The sequence below is a fragment of the Crocodylus porosus genome, unplaced genomic scaffold (assembly GCF_001723895.1).
Source record: "Crocodylus porosus isolate Cpor-Errol unplaced genomic scaffold, CroPor_comp1, whole genome shotgun sequence".
NCBI classification, from domain to species: domain Eukaryota; kingdom Metazoa; phylum Chordata; order Crocodylia; family Crocodylidae; genus Crocodylus; species Crocodylus porosus.
The window spans coordinates 43,999,325-44,017,532 of record NW_017728948.1 but is presented as its reverse complement, the minus strand read 5'-3'; the positions used below and the strand labels follow the sequence as shown (position 1 = coordinate 44,017,532).

At 41.8% G+C, this 18,208-nt stretch overlaps 1 protein-coding gene across 1 annotated transcript in view; it reads right to left on the bottom strand.

The window, feature by feature from the left end:
• The window catches only part of PGM2 (phosphoglucomutase 2), a 34,732-nt gene that overhangs the window by 4,910 nt on the left and 11,614 nt on the right, over positions 1-18,208 (bottom strand). The window contains exons 3-13 of the mRNA XM_019553004.1: positions 16,643-16,749; positions 16,105-16,189; positions 13,430-13,513; positions 12,276-12,469; positions 11,597-11,786; positions 10,702-10,799; positions 6,241-6,421; positions 6,061-6,154; positions 4,389-4,518; positions 1,986-2,178; positions 737-870 (exon numbers count right to left, since the gene is read on the bottom strand). Of these exons, the coding sequence (XP_019408549.1) occupies positions 737-870; positions 1,986-2,178; positions 4,389-4,518; positions 6,061-6,154; positions 6,241-6,421; positions 10,702-10,799; positions 11,597-11,786; positions 12,276-12,469; positions 13,430-13,513; positions 16,105-16,189; positions 16,643-16,749 (1,490 nt within the window). The remainder of the gene's footprint in view (positions 1-736; positions 871-1,985; positions 2,179-4,388; positions 4,519-6,060; positions 6,155-6,240; positions 6,422-10,701; positions 10,800-11,596; positions 11,787-12,275; positions 12,470-13,429; positions 13,514-16,104; positions 16,190-16,642; positions 16,750-18,208) is intronic.

Genomic DNA, 18,208 nt, shown 5'->3' with positions numbered 1-18,208 from the left:
GAGAGTGGCTGTTCTGTGAAGAGTGTGCTCCTACTGATGTACGTGTGTATACTGTACATATTGACAGTTACTAACATATATAAAGGCTAAACAAATAGCAACCCAGTACAACCATGTAACTTTACTAGTTTGGACTAGTGTCTTTGGTTGGAGATCAGAAGGAAGATAACACTAAAGTCTGCAATGGAGGACCCCAAAAGACCTAGAATATCATAAAACAAGTTCTTTGTGGGGTGACTGGAAGGAGAGGAGGGGAGAACAGGACACTTTTCTCATTCATACATTTCTGAAAGTGGACCAAATGCATCCTACTGCCAAATGAATGGACTGATACCAAATTATGCTTCTGTTTTATTATATGAGTTTTAAAACCTACATGAGTTAAGGGAATAAGTAATAACAGAAATATAAAACATTTCATTTTTTGATACTATCAGCTAGTTTGAAACAGCAAGGATAAAAAAATTAAGGAAGTTAAATTTTAAGGATTTTTTTAAATTATTTTAATTTTTAAAAAATAATATCAAGGTGAAGGCCCCATCTTTTCCCTAATGAAATCAACAAAGACATCAGTGAAACTTCCTTGAGAGCAAGAACATGCCAAAAACTGTACAGAAATATAATTTAGGATCCATTTTTTACAAAGTAATATAATTATTAAAATTGAATTAACTCATTGTATTTAATGACAGAGGCCTATAAATAACTAGCATTTAATCCTAAAAGCAAATCTTACCTGTTTCCAGGAGGTGCACAAAGTTCAGCATAGTATTTGATTTTTGGTTCTGTCCCACTGGTCCTCATAGTAGCTACTCCTCCATTAGCAAAAGTAAATGTTATCATTTGGCTACTCTTACTGGTAGGGAGAATCTAGAAATAGACACATAATAGAGAATCACATGTTAAAGATTTGTTAGTGGATATACAGAATTAATTTCTGATGGAAAAAACAAACTATGTTGTCTTTCTCTCTTGTGCAGTGATTGCATTGGGATCACAATCTTTACTTCATTTTCAAAACCCAAGCTGAAGATATGTTCTGGCCTATGCATCACCCCTAGATAACGTATCTAGAAGTCTAACACAAATTTTGTCAGTGTACATAAAAAGCCATGTGATATGCATATGCTCCAGAAATAAAAAGAAATACCACATTTTCTCACATAGAATACACCCCCAAATAAAATCTGTTTTTGGAAGGCAGAGTGTAGAAAAAAGGATTTTTCCAGCGTCATGACTGATTGTGTGACCTAGGGTAAGTTCTCCTGGGAATACAGAGTACCCAGGAAAGTTGGTATCCCAGGATATAGGCCTGGAGTGACAGGAAGTTGCTGCTGCCTACTGCCTCACCCAAACTGTTTCCTGGGATGCAACGCTTCCTGGACACTCTATGTTCCCAGGAGGATTTAGTTTGTCACACAAGGTTAGGCCCCACACACTTCCAAGGGCAGCCCCAAGAACATTTGTTCTGTACTCTAAGTAGCTCCCTATATAGCCTCATCAAGATACTATGAGCAGCTCACTTGCTGCTTTAGGCACAAGCTACATTGCTCAGCTAACAGCCAGACACAAGCAGCAGCCTTCTTGGCAGCTGCATGGCATGCACAGCATCTCCAGGCTTGCTTCCTATCCAGTGAAGAAATACCCAGTTTGGAAGGAAAAGGTGCATGTTGTATGCAAAAAAAGTAAACACCTATAGAATCATGATTCGAATATGCCCTTAGACCTAACTTAAATGCAAGTTAGGTATAGTCTACATTTCCTGTATCAATGCCAATGCTGAAAATCCCTTCACTAATGAGTTAAAAGCAAAAGGTACTTGTAGTACTACAGTTCCCACAAGTTTCGTCTTCTTTCCAGCTCAAACCCTGTTATGTTGCACAAATGAGACAAGATCTCATTCTGGCCCAAAGTGTATTACTTAAATGGTAGTTTTGAATTCTTGCCTCCTAATTTAAGGTGTACTGAAGTGAAACAATACTCACAGCCTTTTGATCAGGTTGGCTGCTATCATGTCCAGTAGTTAGATCTCTTACTCCAGAAACTTTAAATCTACCACAAGATTTTGGGTAAGTGTTCTTCTTTCCATCATGATTCCTCAGATTCTCAAACAGTTCTTCAATAGTCTTAGGATCATGGCAGATAAAATATGAAGCTTTAGTAATATGGAATCCATACCTATTACGGCAAAACATAAGCAAATAGATCATATAACATACTTAAACAGAGTACATACAGCAGGCACTATTCTACTTTTGTGTATATAAAAGATGTAGTAATATAAGAATAACTGATCCTCACAGTCACCTGAACTGTAGCGTACATTTTTCCACTTACATTTAAAAAACAAAAAACTAAAACTGACTTGGTTTAACATCAACTCCCATCTCCCACACCTTTATTTTAATTGCTGTGCAAATACAATTTTTATAATAAGAAAGGAAAAAATGATCTTTCAAACATAGGAAAGAAAAAAAACAAGACTTGATTAAAGCCCACAAAAAAACTAGCCATTCTAGGATAGGAAAACACAACCTGCCCAATCATCACTTACTGAACGGTGATAGGCAGGTATTACTGTTATATGGATGCTTAAGAAATTGACAGCCCAGATTGTTTCAGAACTAGAATGCAGGTTGGTATTGCTGAAGTGAGCGTTGTCAAGGAAGATACAGGGTTCTCTGATGCACTAACAGAAAAAGCTCTTCCACCAAACCTTAAAAGCAAATGCAGTTGAAGCTTTCCTGTTGTGAGGGAGATTTTAATCTTCAACTGTATTGCTTCTTTTAGTTGATATTTTTCAGCTATCATCTAGGTCAGTGGTATCAAACATGTGGCTTGTGGGGCAGATAGGGCCCACGGAGCCCCATCATCCAGCCCCAGTATTGCCCTTGGGTCTGAGCAGACTCACACCCACATGAGGCAGAGTGTACTCTGGACCAGCCCTGGGGTCAGGGCCCTAGATGCACGCCACACACAGGGTGCAGGCATCTGTGGCACATCCCAGATAACTTGGAACTGGCACTGCATATACTGCAATCCAGCCAGGGGTGCATAGTGCAGATCCCAGACTGGCTGGAGCAGTAGCTGCACCACAAGCACCACCTGCTCTAGCCAGACTGCTACACACAACACCTGCCTCAGCTGGTCTGGGACCCGAACAGCATCTGGTACCTGCAAGCAACACTTGCAGTGTAGGTCCCAAACCAGCTGGAGCAGCACTGTGTGCGACACAGATTCCACAGCAGGCCCATGAGACTGGATGAGTTCAACACATTTTATTAGGGTTGCTAGATGTAGTAATACAGAGCCCAGATACCATCTTGCAAAATAAATCAGATTATACACTGGGCAGAACATGCAACATAACTGAGGATTAATCTAAATAACCAGAACTACTGGTTGCGTGCCAGGCTAACATGATCATCAATCCGGCACTTTCTCCAAATTGGCTAATTAATTTCTAAAGCAACCTTCCTTTCTATCTCCTCCTGAAAAAAATCTGTAAGTGACTTCCAGGATGTCTTAAAATGTCTCTTTTCCCAGAGCTTGAGATGGAATCACAGCTCATTTAGGTTTAAACTAAAAAGGTTGGAAGTTTTCTGCAGCTAAAGCTTTCATTGTATACTCCAGAAGTAATTTTAGATGGACATGATTTGATTTCCAAGTCTGGCTGTAACAGACCAGGGCATCTACACGTGCATATTTAATGCATATTAGCGTGATTTAAGGCAGATTAAGAGCATGGGTCTACATCCTAAACCCTACAGGGAGGACTTCTGTTGAAATAGAGAGAACATGCTACATTTCATACCTATAATCACTCAGTAATCAATGGTTCTTCTTACAGCATGAAACATTTGTGAACTTCTTTCTATGTACCTTCTTTCTAGGTACCCAATTTCTAACTCAGGTCTTACAATGCAAGATGCTTCTTACTATGATTCTTCAGAATGATCAGTCCAAAATGCCATTAATCCACAGTTTTTATATAATTTCTAATACAACCAAAGAAACTGGATGCTGGATGGGAAGCTACACCTCATGCCACCTACAGGACTAGAGATGTTACATCCAGAATATCAGTATTTCCTTGGTCACAAGGCACATGTGGTAATAGCAGCATTAGTGAAATGGCTGTATAGCTTGCCTTGCAAAGCCTCAAACTGAACAGTAATTTGAGGCAATTAAGAGTATTTACTCTTGGAAGGTACGTGGTGAATGAGTGTTTTACTTTTCCTAGGGCTGACAACTTTTTAGTAGATAATAACAATTGTTTAAATACTACTCTGATTCTAAAGTATACCAATAATTTGCTAATGGGTATTATTTGATAAAGTACTTAGAATGAAGAAAATCTGATAATTAGAGAAGGATATTAAACTTACTGTTCATAGACAGCTTTAAGCTGTTGAGCCAAAGACAAGTTCTTGGTTGCAAGAAAACTAGACATCTCTGCAGCTATAACAGCAGCACTAACACCATCTTTGTCCAAGACAGCAGGGCTACACATATATCCTAAACAAAAGAATTTAAACATGAGTAGAGCTTTGTACCAAAATTAAATTAAATATACAAAGAGAAAAAAAAATCAATCTAAAATAAAAAGCGAAGGAATAAAGTGTCACACTGCAAAAGGTTTTACAAATAAAACCAAAGTATTTTCACATCCTTGGATTTTGAAAACCATTAATAAAAAAGGATTATGGTAAATCCAGCATTCTGTTACTATTGTTTAGGTGTTTTTTTCTGTATTAAAGGATAAAATTACTCCTAGCATTGCAGATATTTCAGTGCAATACATTCCACAAAGCACTTTCAGATTCTTTTGTGAAAGGCACTTTCTACATGTAAATGTAAAAGCATATACACACAACTCACAGTAAGAAACTCAAACACAGAGTTTTGTCCTAAACCCGATTCCTCCCACAGCAGCAGTCATGCAAAAGCCTTCTAAAATAGCCATACATAACTGATTCTGGTGTACTGGACTACTCCAAAAAAGCAATTTGGGAAAAGAGGTATCATGAGGCTGCATATCTGCGTACCAAATAACACGTCTTCTCACTCACAAATAGTTGGTTAATTTTAGAAGTGCCACCCACAGAAACCAATCTGAAATTTAAAAGTCACGTTGGTGTTTCTCTGGCTCATATGGAGTCTGCAACTGGAACTTACCTAATAATTCTGTTGTCAATGTCCAAAAAGTTCAGTCTACCATGGGTCAGCTCTTTAAATGCCAAGTAGCAAAAACTTTGCGAAAATGGTAATACTGAACATTCATAGGGAGGGACTATAACAATGGCTGAGAGAGAACCTAAGTACTTATACATATACTTCAAGAGAGTAAATATCGAAGAGGGAGGAAGTGGGAAGGAAAGCCGTATAAGGTAAAGGATAATGTTAGCAAAAGGACAATTGATCTAAGCCACTCACAATTAACTTGAGGTTAGGACAATTGGTATAAGCCACTTGCAATTAACTTGAGGTTGGAAATCAAAAGATTCCCAACTATCGAAGACCTTCAGTGGAAATAGTTGGGGGGCAAAAAAAGCTAACTCTAAAGTGGAGCTTGATTAGTTTACAAAACGGTTTATGAGACATGGGTAACCTATACACGTGTCAAATAACCGAGTCTGCATGCTAATTAGCACGTTCCAGTAGCCTCGGCATCGCATGTATTCAGCACCCCCATGCTGCAAATGGTGGTGGGAGCACTTTAACTACAGCTCGTTTGACAAGCTTTAGTTAAAGTGACCTGCCACCATTTTGAAGTACAGGAAACTGAATAGGAGATGCTACAGGTGCTTTAATTAGAGCCACAATAAATTAAAGCAAGCTCAAGAGCTGCTCTAATTAAAGCAAGCCTCCCCGCCTCCCCACTGCAAACCTGGAGCACATGTAAAGATGCCCATGGTGCCTAAAATAGCAGGGGACTGGACTGAATAACACAGGAGGTTTCTTCCAGCCTTACATTTCATAGACACTTTGGGTTTTATAGTAGACCTACCCGTTACTTTCTAATAGTATAAATAGCTCCAGCGCACAGTAATGACTTACCTATTGCCTCTTCAAAAGCAAACAAAACAATTTTCCCCTGGTCCATAAGTTGCTTGGCTCGATTTCCCATCCATTTGAACCCGGTCAAAGTTTCCTACAGCAGTAACCCAAAAAGGCTGAAGTGAGATCTACTACAAAGGAGCACAGTGAAAAAACATGGGATTTTACACAACAGTTTACCTCAAAGTGAAAGCCCTCCTTCAGTGCAATAGCTCTTAGGATTTTGGAAGAAACAGTACTGGACAACATGTATACATCTTTAATGGCACTTGGATCCTGTTTCTGATTTTTCCAACAAGTGAAGATCCACCAGCCTAAAAGAGCTCCTGTCTCATTGCCAGAAAACACTTTCCACTCACCACTGAAAATAAAGACAATATAATCATAGTAACCGGGGCGGGGGAGAAGGGACACCAACAATAGAAGGCCTAACAATTCTTGCATACAAAGAAATTAGCAAATAAACAGGGAAGCCATCTAGTTTTCCCATTTGGTTGTCAAAGGAGAATTGGCAGTTTGGTTTTTAACTCTCATTGGAAAAAAAATCAGGTATCTATTGCCTTTTCATTTTTTTAAAACTCACTATAATGAGAAAGCAAATTCTTTTCCTTAATTTCCAGTGACTTAAGATCCTATTCAGAGCTGCAACATATCATTGAGCATCTCTGATATTAAAAATGCTAAAGATTAAGGGAAATTAAATATGGGTATTTTGAACTTAAAATGCAAACATTTTTAAAGCATCTCCTGAATATGTTGATAAAAAAGCTTAGTAGTCACATATTACAAACACTAACCATGACTTGAGAAAACACAAGGTAGTTAATCAGGCTTTGAGTGGATTCAATGAAATTGAGTAATACTATTCACTTAATCTCCTCATCAGGGGATGAGTCCATTAAGAAAGAAAGAATGAAACCAGTCTCATACATAAGAACAAATACCAACTGGATCAAGGGGGCCAAAATCTACAGGAGAATAAAACAACATTATGAAGGGAAAGAAGAGCAAAGGAACAGCAAAAGAAGTTAAAAAATCCAGTTGTGAATGGAAACAAAAGACATTACTAATGCTGACAGACATCAAGACCTCTATACACAGTACCTGTTGTGAAAGAGTAGACTCAGTCTCTTGTATCTATTGATGCCAAAAGGCACAAAATTATGTGCAGCAAGTTTAGCATAATAGCAGCTGATAGACTACTTTCGCTTTAATAGGAGTTTCTGTCAAGGAAGAAGTACAGATACTATAGAAAAAAGTCTATCATTCCAGTTAGTGTACAAACAATTTCAGCAGGAGTTACAGAAGTTTGAAAGAACAATGGCTAGCCAAGTAACTAGTTGAGACAAAGGAACACAAGAGAGAATGCAAATAATATGTGCTCAATTTAGACAAAACTTCTGAATTGTAAATGTGTTGCTCAAGAAGAAACTAAATATAGAATGTCAAAGCCAGACTTCCTAAATACAAATCAGAAGTATTAAAGTATATTACCTTTATATTTAATATATTATTGAACACATTAAAAAAAACAGTCTCAAGGTACATTTGACATTCTGACTGAGGTAACTATCACAACTTCATAAGCTTTTCTTTCCCTTGATGCTAAGTAAAGTTGGAGGGTTTTTAATTTCTCTGCACCCCATCTCTAGCTCATATACACTTGCTTTTTATATTTTCTTTTTGCTGGTATGCCAACAGGCTTTCAAATTCTGTTCTTGACTGAAATGTATTTCTGACTTAGAGCTTTAATACAGGCAACCCCCACTTAGCGCTGTTAATTGGTTCCTGAAAAACTGAGCGTTAAGCGGAATAACATTAAGTGAAACCTTCTGCCAGCTGTACGATGCCTGTGAGCATTACAACGAAACTTGCTGAGCACTAAGTGGAATTGGGTATCAATGTAAAATAAGCCTTATAGTGAAATAGTGCTAAGTGAAACAGCATTAAGCAAGAGTTGCCTGTACTTGTTCTGCTAAAATAATCATACTTCAGAAGAAAAATGTGGCATTGCAACACCTATGACAATGTGACAGATGAAAAAAACGTATCAGAAGCATATCAGGCTCAGCCAACAGTCTTTAAAGGACACAGTGGAAAGTTTTCCAATGAAACTGTTCTTCCTAGATAGAAAATTCTCTCCTGGGTCCACAAAGTTGGAACCTGTGGACCTGCTCTGGGAATGGAGACGACCTTGGTTCTTTTGACGAGCATGTTGAGGGATTTTGTGCTCTCTTTAGCTCAGCATGCCTCTGTTTCCCTGGGAAGCGATGGAAGCTCACACCTCTTTCTAACCTCAGTATGCATGGATGAGACATGTTAAGTACCATATCCACTTGAATCTAAGACAACCCTGGATTTAAAACAACCCCCCCAATAATTAGATTCTCTATGTGGAAACTTTATAAATGTTATAATTTTCCATGTATAGAATCTAATTATTAGAAGGTCATCTTTAATTCATCCCCTCCACCACTGCAGGGGGGCAGGCAGTGGGGAGGCAGATACTGTGGGGAGATTAAGCAGCTTGACTCCTGCTTGTGCCTGCCTCTCCCCTCTCCACTCCACTATACTCAGTGCTGCAGGCTCTGTCCCTATTCCAGCCCGCAGCACTGAGCATGGTCTCAGCCCAGCCCAGCCCAGCCCCCACAACTACTATGTGGACTGCATCTTGCTGCTATGGTGGTGGGCTGGGGCCACGCTCAGGGCCCAGGTTGCAGTGTGCATAGAGCCTGCTGGAACAGAGCAACAATAAAGTGGGAGGGGAGGCAAGTGGGGGAGCAGAGGATGTGGGGAAATGGGAAGAGAAGGTTGTGGGAAGAAGACAGCAGGATGCAGAGGCAGTGGATGGGGTGTGAGGACACAGGCAGCAGCTGTGGCTACAGCCCTGACACTAGGTAGAAGCTGGAACCCAAGCCACGGCAGCCACCTGCCCCCACATCACCTTCATTTGTGATTCTAAGATGAAAAGCTTTACCACGGGGGAGAGGACAGGAGAGCTAGAAAAACCTCATCTTAGAATCAAGTAAATACCATAGTGTCTCTCAGGAGTTAGGGTTGCCACAAATAATACAAGAATTATATCTTTGTTATGTTAGGTCATGTGTCTGTGTCACAGGCTACAGCAACAGAAACATTTTCTAATACAGATTTGTGGTTTAAAGCAGAATATACCTTACATCAGGTTAAGTGAATGTGAATTGATAAATCTATAGGTGATGTTGCTGGATGAGGTCTACAACTGACTCCAAGGCTGCAGACAGACTTTAGCAATAATACTGTAAGTTTCATAGCTTTATACAAAGCTCTAAAATTTAGTGTTATCAAAACCAGACAAACAAGTGGATCCTTTCCATGTGGGCTTGTCCCTCCATGCAAAGAGCAAGTCCAGGCAGCAAGGGGTGATACCGCCTGCACTGTAAGCCAGCCAGGGCTCCAGGTGCCAGCTTGCAGCCAACTGGGCTATCAGCAAGCAGCAGCAACAGCAATCCACCCCCCATACCAAGCAGCAGCATGGCAAGGGCTTGAGGTACCAGCTAGAGGGGGCACAGGCATGGGCTGGCTCTCCAGGCTGAGGTCCCAGGGGGTGCAGAACCTAGGCTGGGCGCTGGAAAGGCCTCCAACAGCCAAGTCCCCCACCCCACTTCAGTTTAACAATGGCTGGCCTGCTGGCACCTGAAAATGACTGCTGAAATTGATGAGGCTTCAGGAGGCTGTGCCCTGAAGCTCTCAAAGACAGGCACCAGGCAGCATGGGCCAGAGCTGGCAGCCCAGGCTGGGTACTATGCCCCCAGACAGTGCCCAGATCATAAAACCCCCTCCCTACCCCACATCCCAGCCCAGGGAGCTGAGTCCCTGAATCCCTGCCCCCCAGAAAAGGGGCAGAGAGAAGGTAGTGTGGAACTGGGCAGAGATTCGGACTTGGCAGAGTCCAACTACCTGCCACCCCTCCACAATGCAATGTCCACCGTGCCCTGTGACACAGGCAGCTAGCGCAGCTCACCACGCCAGAGCTCCCTGGCAATGCCAGGTTTGTCAATTTCAGGTCTGAAAATTGACAAGCCACTGAGTCTCTCTACCTCCTCCCTGTGGCTGACCAGGGGCATGACAACTAAAACTTTGGACAGAAGTGTACACAGATTCCCCGAGTAGCACTTAAAGAGAAAAGACTTAGTTTGATACTTGATTAGACGAGGTTTAGTTTTTCACCCAACTGGTCATTTTTTAAGCAGCCTGCAGCTGTGCATTTGTGTTTGGTCACGGCTTCAGACTGCATTTTGTGGCACAAACTGTCACTTCTGTCTGCACCTCAAATTGTCAAATGTCATATGGTAATGCCCTTATCACAAGTGATCTGGATGATCAAATGACTCAGAGGGATGACTGAATAATGAGCCAGCGAGACACATGTCCTGTAAATCTCATAGCACATGAGCGGTCCCCCTTTCCAAAAAGTGTTTGTATCTTATGACCCTGATTCTGCAACAGAAGATAAATAGTATGAAAATCTGGCTGTGCACATTTTATTACAGGATTTAAAACTCTTCCTGAATAACACAGGACATAGGACCACCCTGAATCTATACATGCTCTAAAGTCCAGCGTTTTAGTTGTGTTCCAACCAGAGTATTTATTACATACCTTTCTTGTTTCTCTGCCACAGCAAGTCGATCAGCATCTGGATCATTTGCTAAAATGATTTTAGCCCCTTCTTTTTCAGCCAAAGCAAAAGACAATGTCTGAAGACAATGGTAAAGGACAATACCAGGAGAGTTAATACACATAAACACATTCTCACTTTCTTATAAATCAATAACAGTCCTATTTTATGTTCGCTCAAACTCGCTCAAACTCACAACAGCACAAAGTTAAAGATAATGATTCTGAAACCAATTCAAGAACACGTCAGTATTGAAGGAGTTTAAATGGGTAACATACAATGAAATCAGAGACTAAATGACAATTAAATCTTTCTTCTCTTTCTACATCAGGGGCCTAGATCCAGTTAGCTTTGCATCAATCGATTATTTCCATCAAGTTCAGCAGGATTACTCAGACAAGTCAAATTACTCAGTGAGCCTTCACAGTACAACACTAAACAAGCTGCAGTTGGTATAAGCCACCCCTGTATTTTAAGTATTTAACAACTGTTAATGAAGTCTTGTTGTATTTGAAAAAAAACACTCAAAAAAACTTTGAACGTATGGGCTGTTTTTATGTCGTACTTCCATCATAATTTGACATCTAAAATAATCTCCCAGGTTCCCCCTTTTTTTCCTTACCTTTTCTTTTTTTTTTTTTAAGGGAATATAATTCTATTTTAATCTCTGCACAGATATGCTGCATTCTAGCTAAAGAGCTAAAAACAATCTAATTGAAATGACATTTTTAGCCCATCAAGAAGTGTGTACAGATATGCAAATTAAACCCCCCCAATATATTTGGAATAGTTTCTAAAGCTAAGTTTACTTCAAGCATTTTTTTTAATAAAGAATTTTAATATAGACTGTAAATATTCCAAAAAAACTTGTTTTACCAGAACACCTTTACCCTCTTCAGGATTTGGATATTTTACTGTTGGAAATTCTGGATCAGGTTCCTTCTGTTCTGGAACAGCAAATGGAGGTTTGAAGCCAAACGCCTCAAAGGCTAACTGCACAAATTCATGGCCTACGCCATGCACGGAAGTATGAACAAATTTCAGATTTGTTTCCTTGTTTATATTCCTAAAATCAAATAAATAGTGAAATTAATGTATTTGCATGCTGTTTGATTAGCAGCACAGACCAAGGAGAAAGGAAAAAAAACGTGCGTGTAACACATGGATGGGATGCAGAATCCCTGACTTAGGTATTCAGATACAGGTATTAAAGTACAATATTCCTGACTTAGGAGGAAGCCACATCTAAAATGCTACTCGTTCTAAAGTCATTTTCTTCCCCATTTCCCCTGTTATTACATTACTTGGAATGTACTAGGAACATGCAAATAGGTACATTACAAAATATAATTTTTAAGACATTGCTGGCTTTCTAGTATATCAGGGTACCAGTTTGTAGCAAAATGGGTAACAATAAGTTTACCAACTGTAGTTAAAAGTTTTGGTCCTTGGGGCCATGCTTTTTTTAATGTAATATTCTTTGTTTAAATCATGTTAAAAATAGATGTTTGTCACCAAGAACTTTCATGACATTTATCTCTTATCTCTAGTTCACCTGTGAAAACACAGCTTCTGTATATCTTTAAAGTAGTCTTTTTTTATAGTAGCATAAGGATCATGATGTAGTGAGTTGTTCTCTATCAAACTATCATTCCAAGCCTCAGGCCATGGCTCTTGGTTCTCTTCAATTGCTTCAGAGATTCCTTTGTCATGAGGAGATATTATCTGTGCACCATTTTCCCAGTAAACCTAAATGTATACAAGATAAACAGGCATTACTCTGAACATCAAATATACTAAATACCCATACTACAACTTATGGATGACTAAAACTAATACAAATTAAAATTACATGGAGTAATACACTTTGGATGCCGATTTTTTCCAAAGTTATGTTTCTCTGAGGGTGTCACAGTATGTATTTAAGTACCCACAATAAAGGAAAGAATAAAAAAAAAAAATAAAAGGTAAACAAAATCACCTCATCTCATTCAGTGGTAAAACCAAATTTCAGATGTTTTGATAGCCAGATGGTTAATACTTGTACACAGTTTTTATTTACTTTCCTCTATTTTCTGTACAACTATTATGCATGAGACAAATGGAGGGGGAAAGGGGGGGAAGGGATCAGAGGGAAAATCTTTTGTAGCAAAGGTGATACATTTTAACTGCAAGGTCATCAAGAGGCCTTGGCCTTCACACTACTTAGTTCATCCCAAACAATGGAATATTAATTTAAACACAGGGCAGGCTACTAAAGAAAAATCCTTATTTCTATGAACCAGCAGCATATTATTATAAGAAAGTTATTAAAAAAAAAAAGTTAATGTTTCAGAGCAGTGAGACAAGTTATATAGGCATTTACACAGAGCTGGGAATATGTAACCAATAATTCGTTATGTTATCATGGATAAGGCACTTAACTTCTGGTTCAGTTTTTATAATATGGGGATATGATTCATCTCCCACCCACCGCACTATGAATAAAATATTATATTAAAATATTAAACTAACGACTCTAGAGCATTTTAACACAGAGTGCTACTACTACAGAAATCTTAAAAATGTAGGGCTGAAAGGAACATAAAGAATTCATGTACCAGCCCCTCAATCTGAGGCATAACTAAACTCACATAAATGTTGTGCTCCTATCAAAAGCAATAGAGTAAATTGGAGTTAAAATAGAATATTTAACATATACAGCAATACCTTGTAGCCGTTGTCTTGCTTTGGGTTATGGGAAGCAGTAATCATGATTCCAGCACAAAGTTTTAGGTGAGTTATTGTGTACGGCTGTGAAAAAGTAGAAGATAATTATTTTGAAATGAAACACTAAGACACTCACAAGACACCCAATCTCTATTCAAATAGCAACTGTATCCCTTATAACACAACATCAAATACATATAGGCTTGATTACTTTCAGTCTCCTAAACCAAATCTTAAATTTGCGAACAAAATTTACATCACTAGAAAAGTTTTCAATGTAGCTATTTAAGACTGAATGTGCATGCGGACAATATGAATGCACAATACAGAAATTAGTGCTGCTAATTTCTGTATCAGCAGGCATTGCAGTAACAATGCATTTTGTTAAGAGAAATCAAGTTTTCAAAACTATAATATATTTTTTTATTCTCACTGATCTTAAGCTACAACTTTATTGGCCCAACTGCTTAATTACAGGGATATTCAGTACAACATATATGCAATATAATAGTTCAAATTCAAGGAATGCATGTTTTTTCAAAGACTAAATCTGAACCAAAACACACCAAAATGATGAAAACGAAGAAAAACACTGTGTGTGTGTGAAAAATTACTTTTCTGCTGAAAATTTCCGTTGGGTATAGCCAATTAATTTCACAGTGTCATCCAAATAAAGTTTATTTAGAACAAGAGCCAGCCAGGATCTAGAATACAACAGAATCCTCTAGTTTGGAACACCGTTGTGAACTTTTTGCTCCCATTAAGAGAATTATTTTAAGAATAATGCTAGTTTTCTAGGAAACAGAACATTTCCATCTTATTACAGAACAGGGCTAGGAATTTGGAAGTGGGGGGAGGGGAGGACTGTGGGTGATGGCCCCAGTCTTCAGGGCTGGCCGGGCCAGCTCCTGCGGTCCCAGTGCTGCAGCTGGGAACAATATAGTGGTGGAGAGGCCGGCCCGCGGGCAGGGAAATGGCTGTGGCAAGTGGGGAGAAGAGGTAGTGAGTGAGTATGCGGAGTGCAGTGACAGCTGGGCGGGAGCGCAGGGTCTGTGCTGTGGGGCCAGTGCCAGCTCCAGCTTCATAGAGCCCCTGGCAGCCCAGACCCCACGCTCCTGCCACCCCGTTCTGGTTCCCGCTGGTGCGGACCCTGCGCTCCTGCAAGGCTGTCACTGCACTCCTCACGCTCACACGCTGACCCTTTCCCCCCCTGCCACAACCATTTCCCTGCTTCCCCACACAGCCCCACACCAGATGCTGCAGGGCAGAGCAGGGCTCTGTGGGGAAGCTGCTTGCCACTTCAAGTTCTGCACTGCCCAAGTGAGGCATCCCCTGCCTGCATGGCAGCAGCTAGAGCAACGGCACAGGATTGTGCCCCTTGTTGCTGCTGCGCAGGCAGGGGACGCCTCACCAGGGCAGCATGGAGCTCTCAGTGACAAGTAGCTTTCCCATGCAGTCCCACTCTGCCCTGCCACACTGTGTTGCACCTGCTGGGCTGCAGAGGCCTCAGGCAAGGGCAGTAGGGCAGGGAGCCTGAGCCCACAGCAGGCAGCCCACCCCCGCCCCACGCACAGATCTGGGGGTAACAGGTTCCCCCCTGCTTCACTGCAAGTACATAGTGGCGGGGAGCCGGCCCCACTCTCCACTCAAGCCTGCAGCAGGCAGCCAGCAGGCAGTGGGGGTGGGGGAAGAAGCTGGGCTCTGCTCTGTTGCAGCAACTGCCACCTCGTGTGGGCAGCAGCCAGGGCTCAGGTGTAGCTGTGGAGGGCAGAGGGCTGCGGACCTGTGTCCATGGCCCACAGTCCTGGCAGCTGGGGGAAGCCTCTGGCAGAGCTGGGGAGCGAGGGGAACCAGCAGGGCCGGGGGCTCTGGGGGGGTGGGGATTGAGGGGTACCAGCAGGGTTGGAGGGGCTGTGAAGAGCCTGGACCTACATTCTGTGAACTAAGGGGGCAGGGGGAGCTCTAATTTTCCATGATAAAAAAATCCAAAATGAAATACCAACATTTATATGTATTTAGAATTTATTTGATTAGTGACTGAGGCACTGGTAGGCTTCCAAACTGCTTTAAAACTATAAATATATCAAGAAAATTGATACATACATACATATTTTTTAAATATAAGCCTACATCTGTCTGTCTGTCACACTTTGTTTGCACTCTGATTGGCTGATGGAAACAGCCAATCAGAATCCTCCAAGTGTGGGGGACTGCCGTCATGATTCTGAAGCTGGGTCGAGGACTGGACAGAGGGTGGGGGAGCCGAGGTGCTCCCTCCCTCACCCCGCTCCCTGCAAGAGGCAGAACAGTGGCAGCATGAGGCATTAGGTGGCGGCACTCCATCCCAGCCCCCTTCCCCTGCCGCTCCCCATCATTCTTGACAGGCAATTACATACACACGCACACACGGCCTTTTATTTTAATCATGGATTTGGGGTTTTTTTAATCAGAGAATTTGAGATTCTTTTAAACCAGGATCCCTGGATATCACTGCACTTCATAAGGTTTTTACTCAGTAAATGGGGAAAGAAATACTTATCTGCTTTGGTTTAGTTATGCCCAAGGCTAACAGACCAGTAAGCTTACAAATCAGATGTCTTCATTTTTAATATTTGATAATGTCTATGTTGTAGGAAAAAAGGGGTATTATTAAAACAATATTAAAAAAAACTTACCACAAAAGGAGTTGGTGTTATTTTGGAGAAGAGATATACTGGAATTCCCTGACTGATAAAAGTTGCTGCAGCAAGCCTTGCAAACCTAAACGACAAGTAACATTACTTAGAAATATATTCATTAAAAGAATTTGAACAATAATTTTGTGGCTGGTTTCACTTTTTGGTGTGCCATTAATTACCTAAATGAGTGGCCAGATTACACTTTAAGCCTCTGGTTAATCACAACTTGAGTATATCATCTGCCAGGTTGTTGGTTTTATTTTATTTTGTTTTTTAAACCTGGATCAGATTTGTTGTACAGACCAGGCTTACATTTGTACTTTGTTACCAACATTGAAAAGCAAAGCAAAGCAAAGCAAAGCAAAGCAAATCTATTAAAAACATATCTTGTGATGGATGGCACACAAACACTGAATCACACACACATAACAATTTACTTCACAGATTTTCGAAATGCTGTTGAAGCACTGATGACATTGTAATGCATATGGACACATGTAAAATAATCACCATTTCTACATATTATTAGCTATACCTCTTGCTGCTTCCTCCACTGGAAGGATGGGCACGAGCATCAAAGCCAATTACTATGCCTCTTTTATTTAGATCACTGAAGTTCTTTTCAAGGTATCTACAAAATCCCTAAAAGAAAGTTCATAGAACCAAACCTTAGTATTTCATATATGGTTGCAACACATTTTAAAAGTTTTAAGAAAGAAAGCAAGTGAAGTACTTCATTAAGTTGATTTTAGATACAATTTTTAGGTTAAATAAATACAAATCTCCAACTAAGAAAATGATCCAAGTTGTCAAAGGACTACAGTGAATTCTGATTTTTTTTTTATAATACGAGAATTTCAAAATAAGAATTCCAAATATTCTTGGGTAAGCATGATTATTTTGGGTAACAAAATTCAGATAGCCTCTTCCCTACCTGGGAACTTGTCATCACTAGGGGTTTTTTGTTTCCCATGGAAAAACGGAGAAAACCACGGATTCTCTGTTTTTATCAGAGAAAATGCGAATTTCCCTTTTTGGCAGAGAAATCCGTGGATTCTTCGCTTTTGCAAAGAGCTCTTGCAAGCTGGCACAGCTCCAGCCTGCAAGAGCTGATTGCAGAAAGGGCGGGAAATCCCCAGCCCTGGCCAGAGGGGCAGGGAGAGGGTGGGCCTGAGCCTCTGAGGCAGCCAAGGCCGGGCTCAGGCTCACACTCACCCTTTGCCCCCAGAGCATGGAGGTAAATGGGGCTTTGGGCAGGCACACCACAGCTGGGAGCTGGGCCAGGGGGTAAGGGCAAGGGTGCCTCTCTGCAGTGGGGCTCTGCAGGCAAGTGATGCGGGGCGCAGTGTAGTGGTGCCCACCATGTGCAGGCCACACACATGCCGCCCAGCGCCTGTCCAGGGAAGGGGGAGAGGGACACTGGCATGTGGCCGGAGCACAGCTCTGTGGCCGGCGCAGCAGCAGCCACGGCGAGGGATGGGGACGTGGGCTCGCACTTGGCTGCCACTGCCACTTACCTGGAGGACTGTGATGGCTGCTGCCTACAGAATCTCCTGCTGCTGCTGCCGAGCCATGCCCAGAGCTGTGCAGCCAGTGGCAGTGGTGTGGTGTGGGTAGTGGTGGGGATGGGAATGGCTGCATGCCACCCGGCCACTACCACCCTGAGCCACTGTCACTGGCCGCACAGTTCCACAGCAGCACCGGGAGGTTTTGTACGCAGCAGCAGCCACCCACAGGTAAGCAGCAGCAGCCTCGCATGCCAGCGGTGACTGCCGCTGCCTACAAAACATCCCGGTGCTGCTGTGGAACTGTGCGGCTGGCGGCAGTGATGCACCACAGTGCAGGGTGGTGGTGGGGATGACTGCGTGCTGCCCAGCTACCACCATGCTGCTCCTGCTGCCCGGCAGCCAGCCGCACAGCTCCAGGCATGGCTCCACAGCGGCAGCAGGAGGTTTTGTAGGCAGCAGCTGTCACCGCCGTCCAGGTAAGTGGCAGTGGCCTCCACGTGGAAGCCCCACGCTCCCCCCCTCATCCCTCGCCGCAGTTGCAGAGTTGACCATGGGGCCGTCTTCCGGCCGCATGCCAGCCTCCTTCTCCCCAT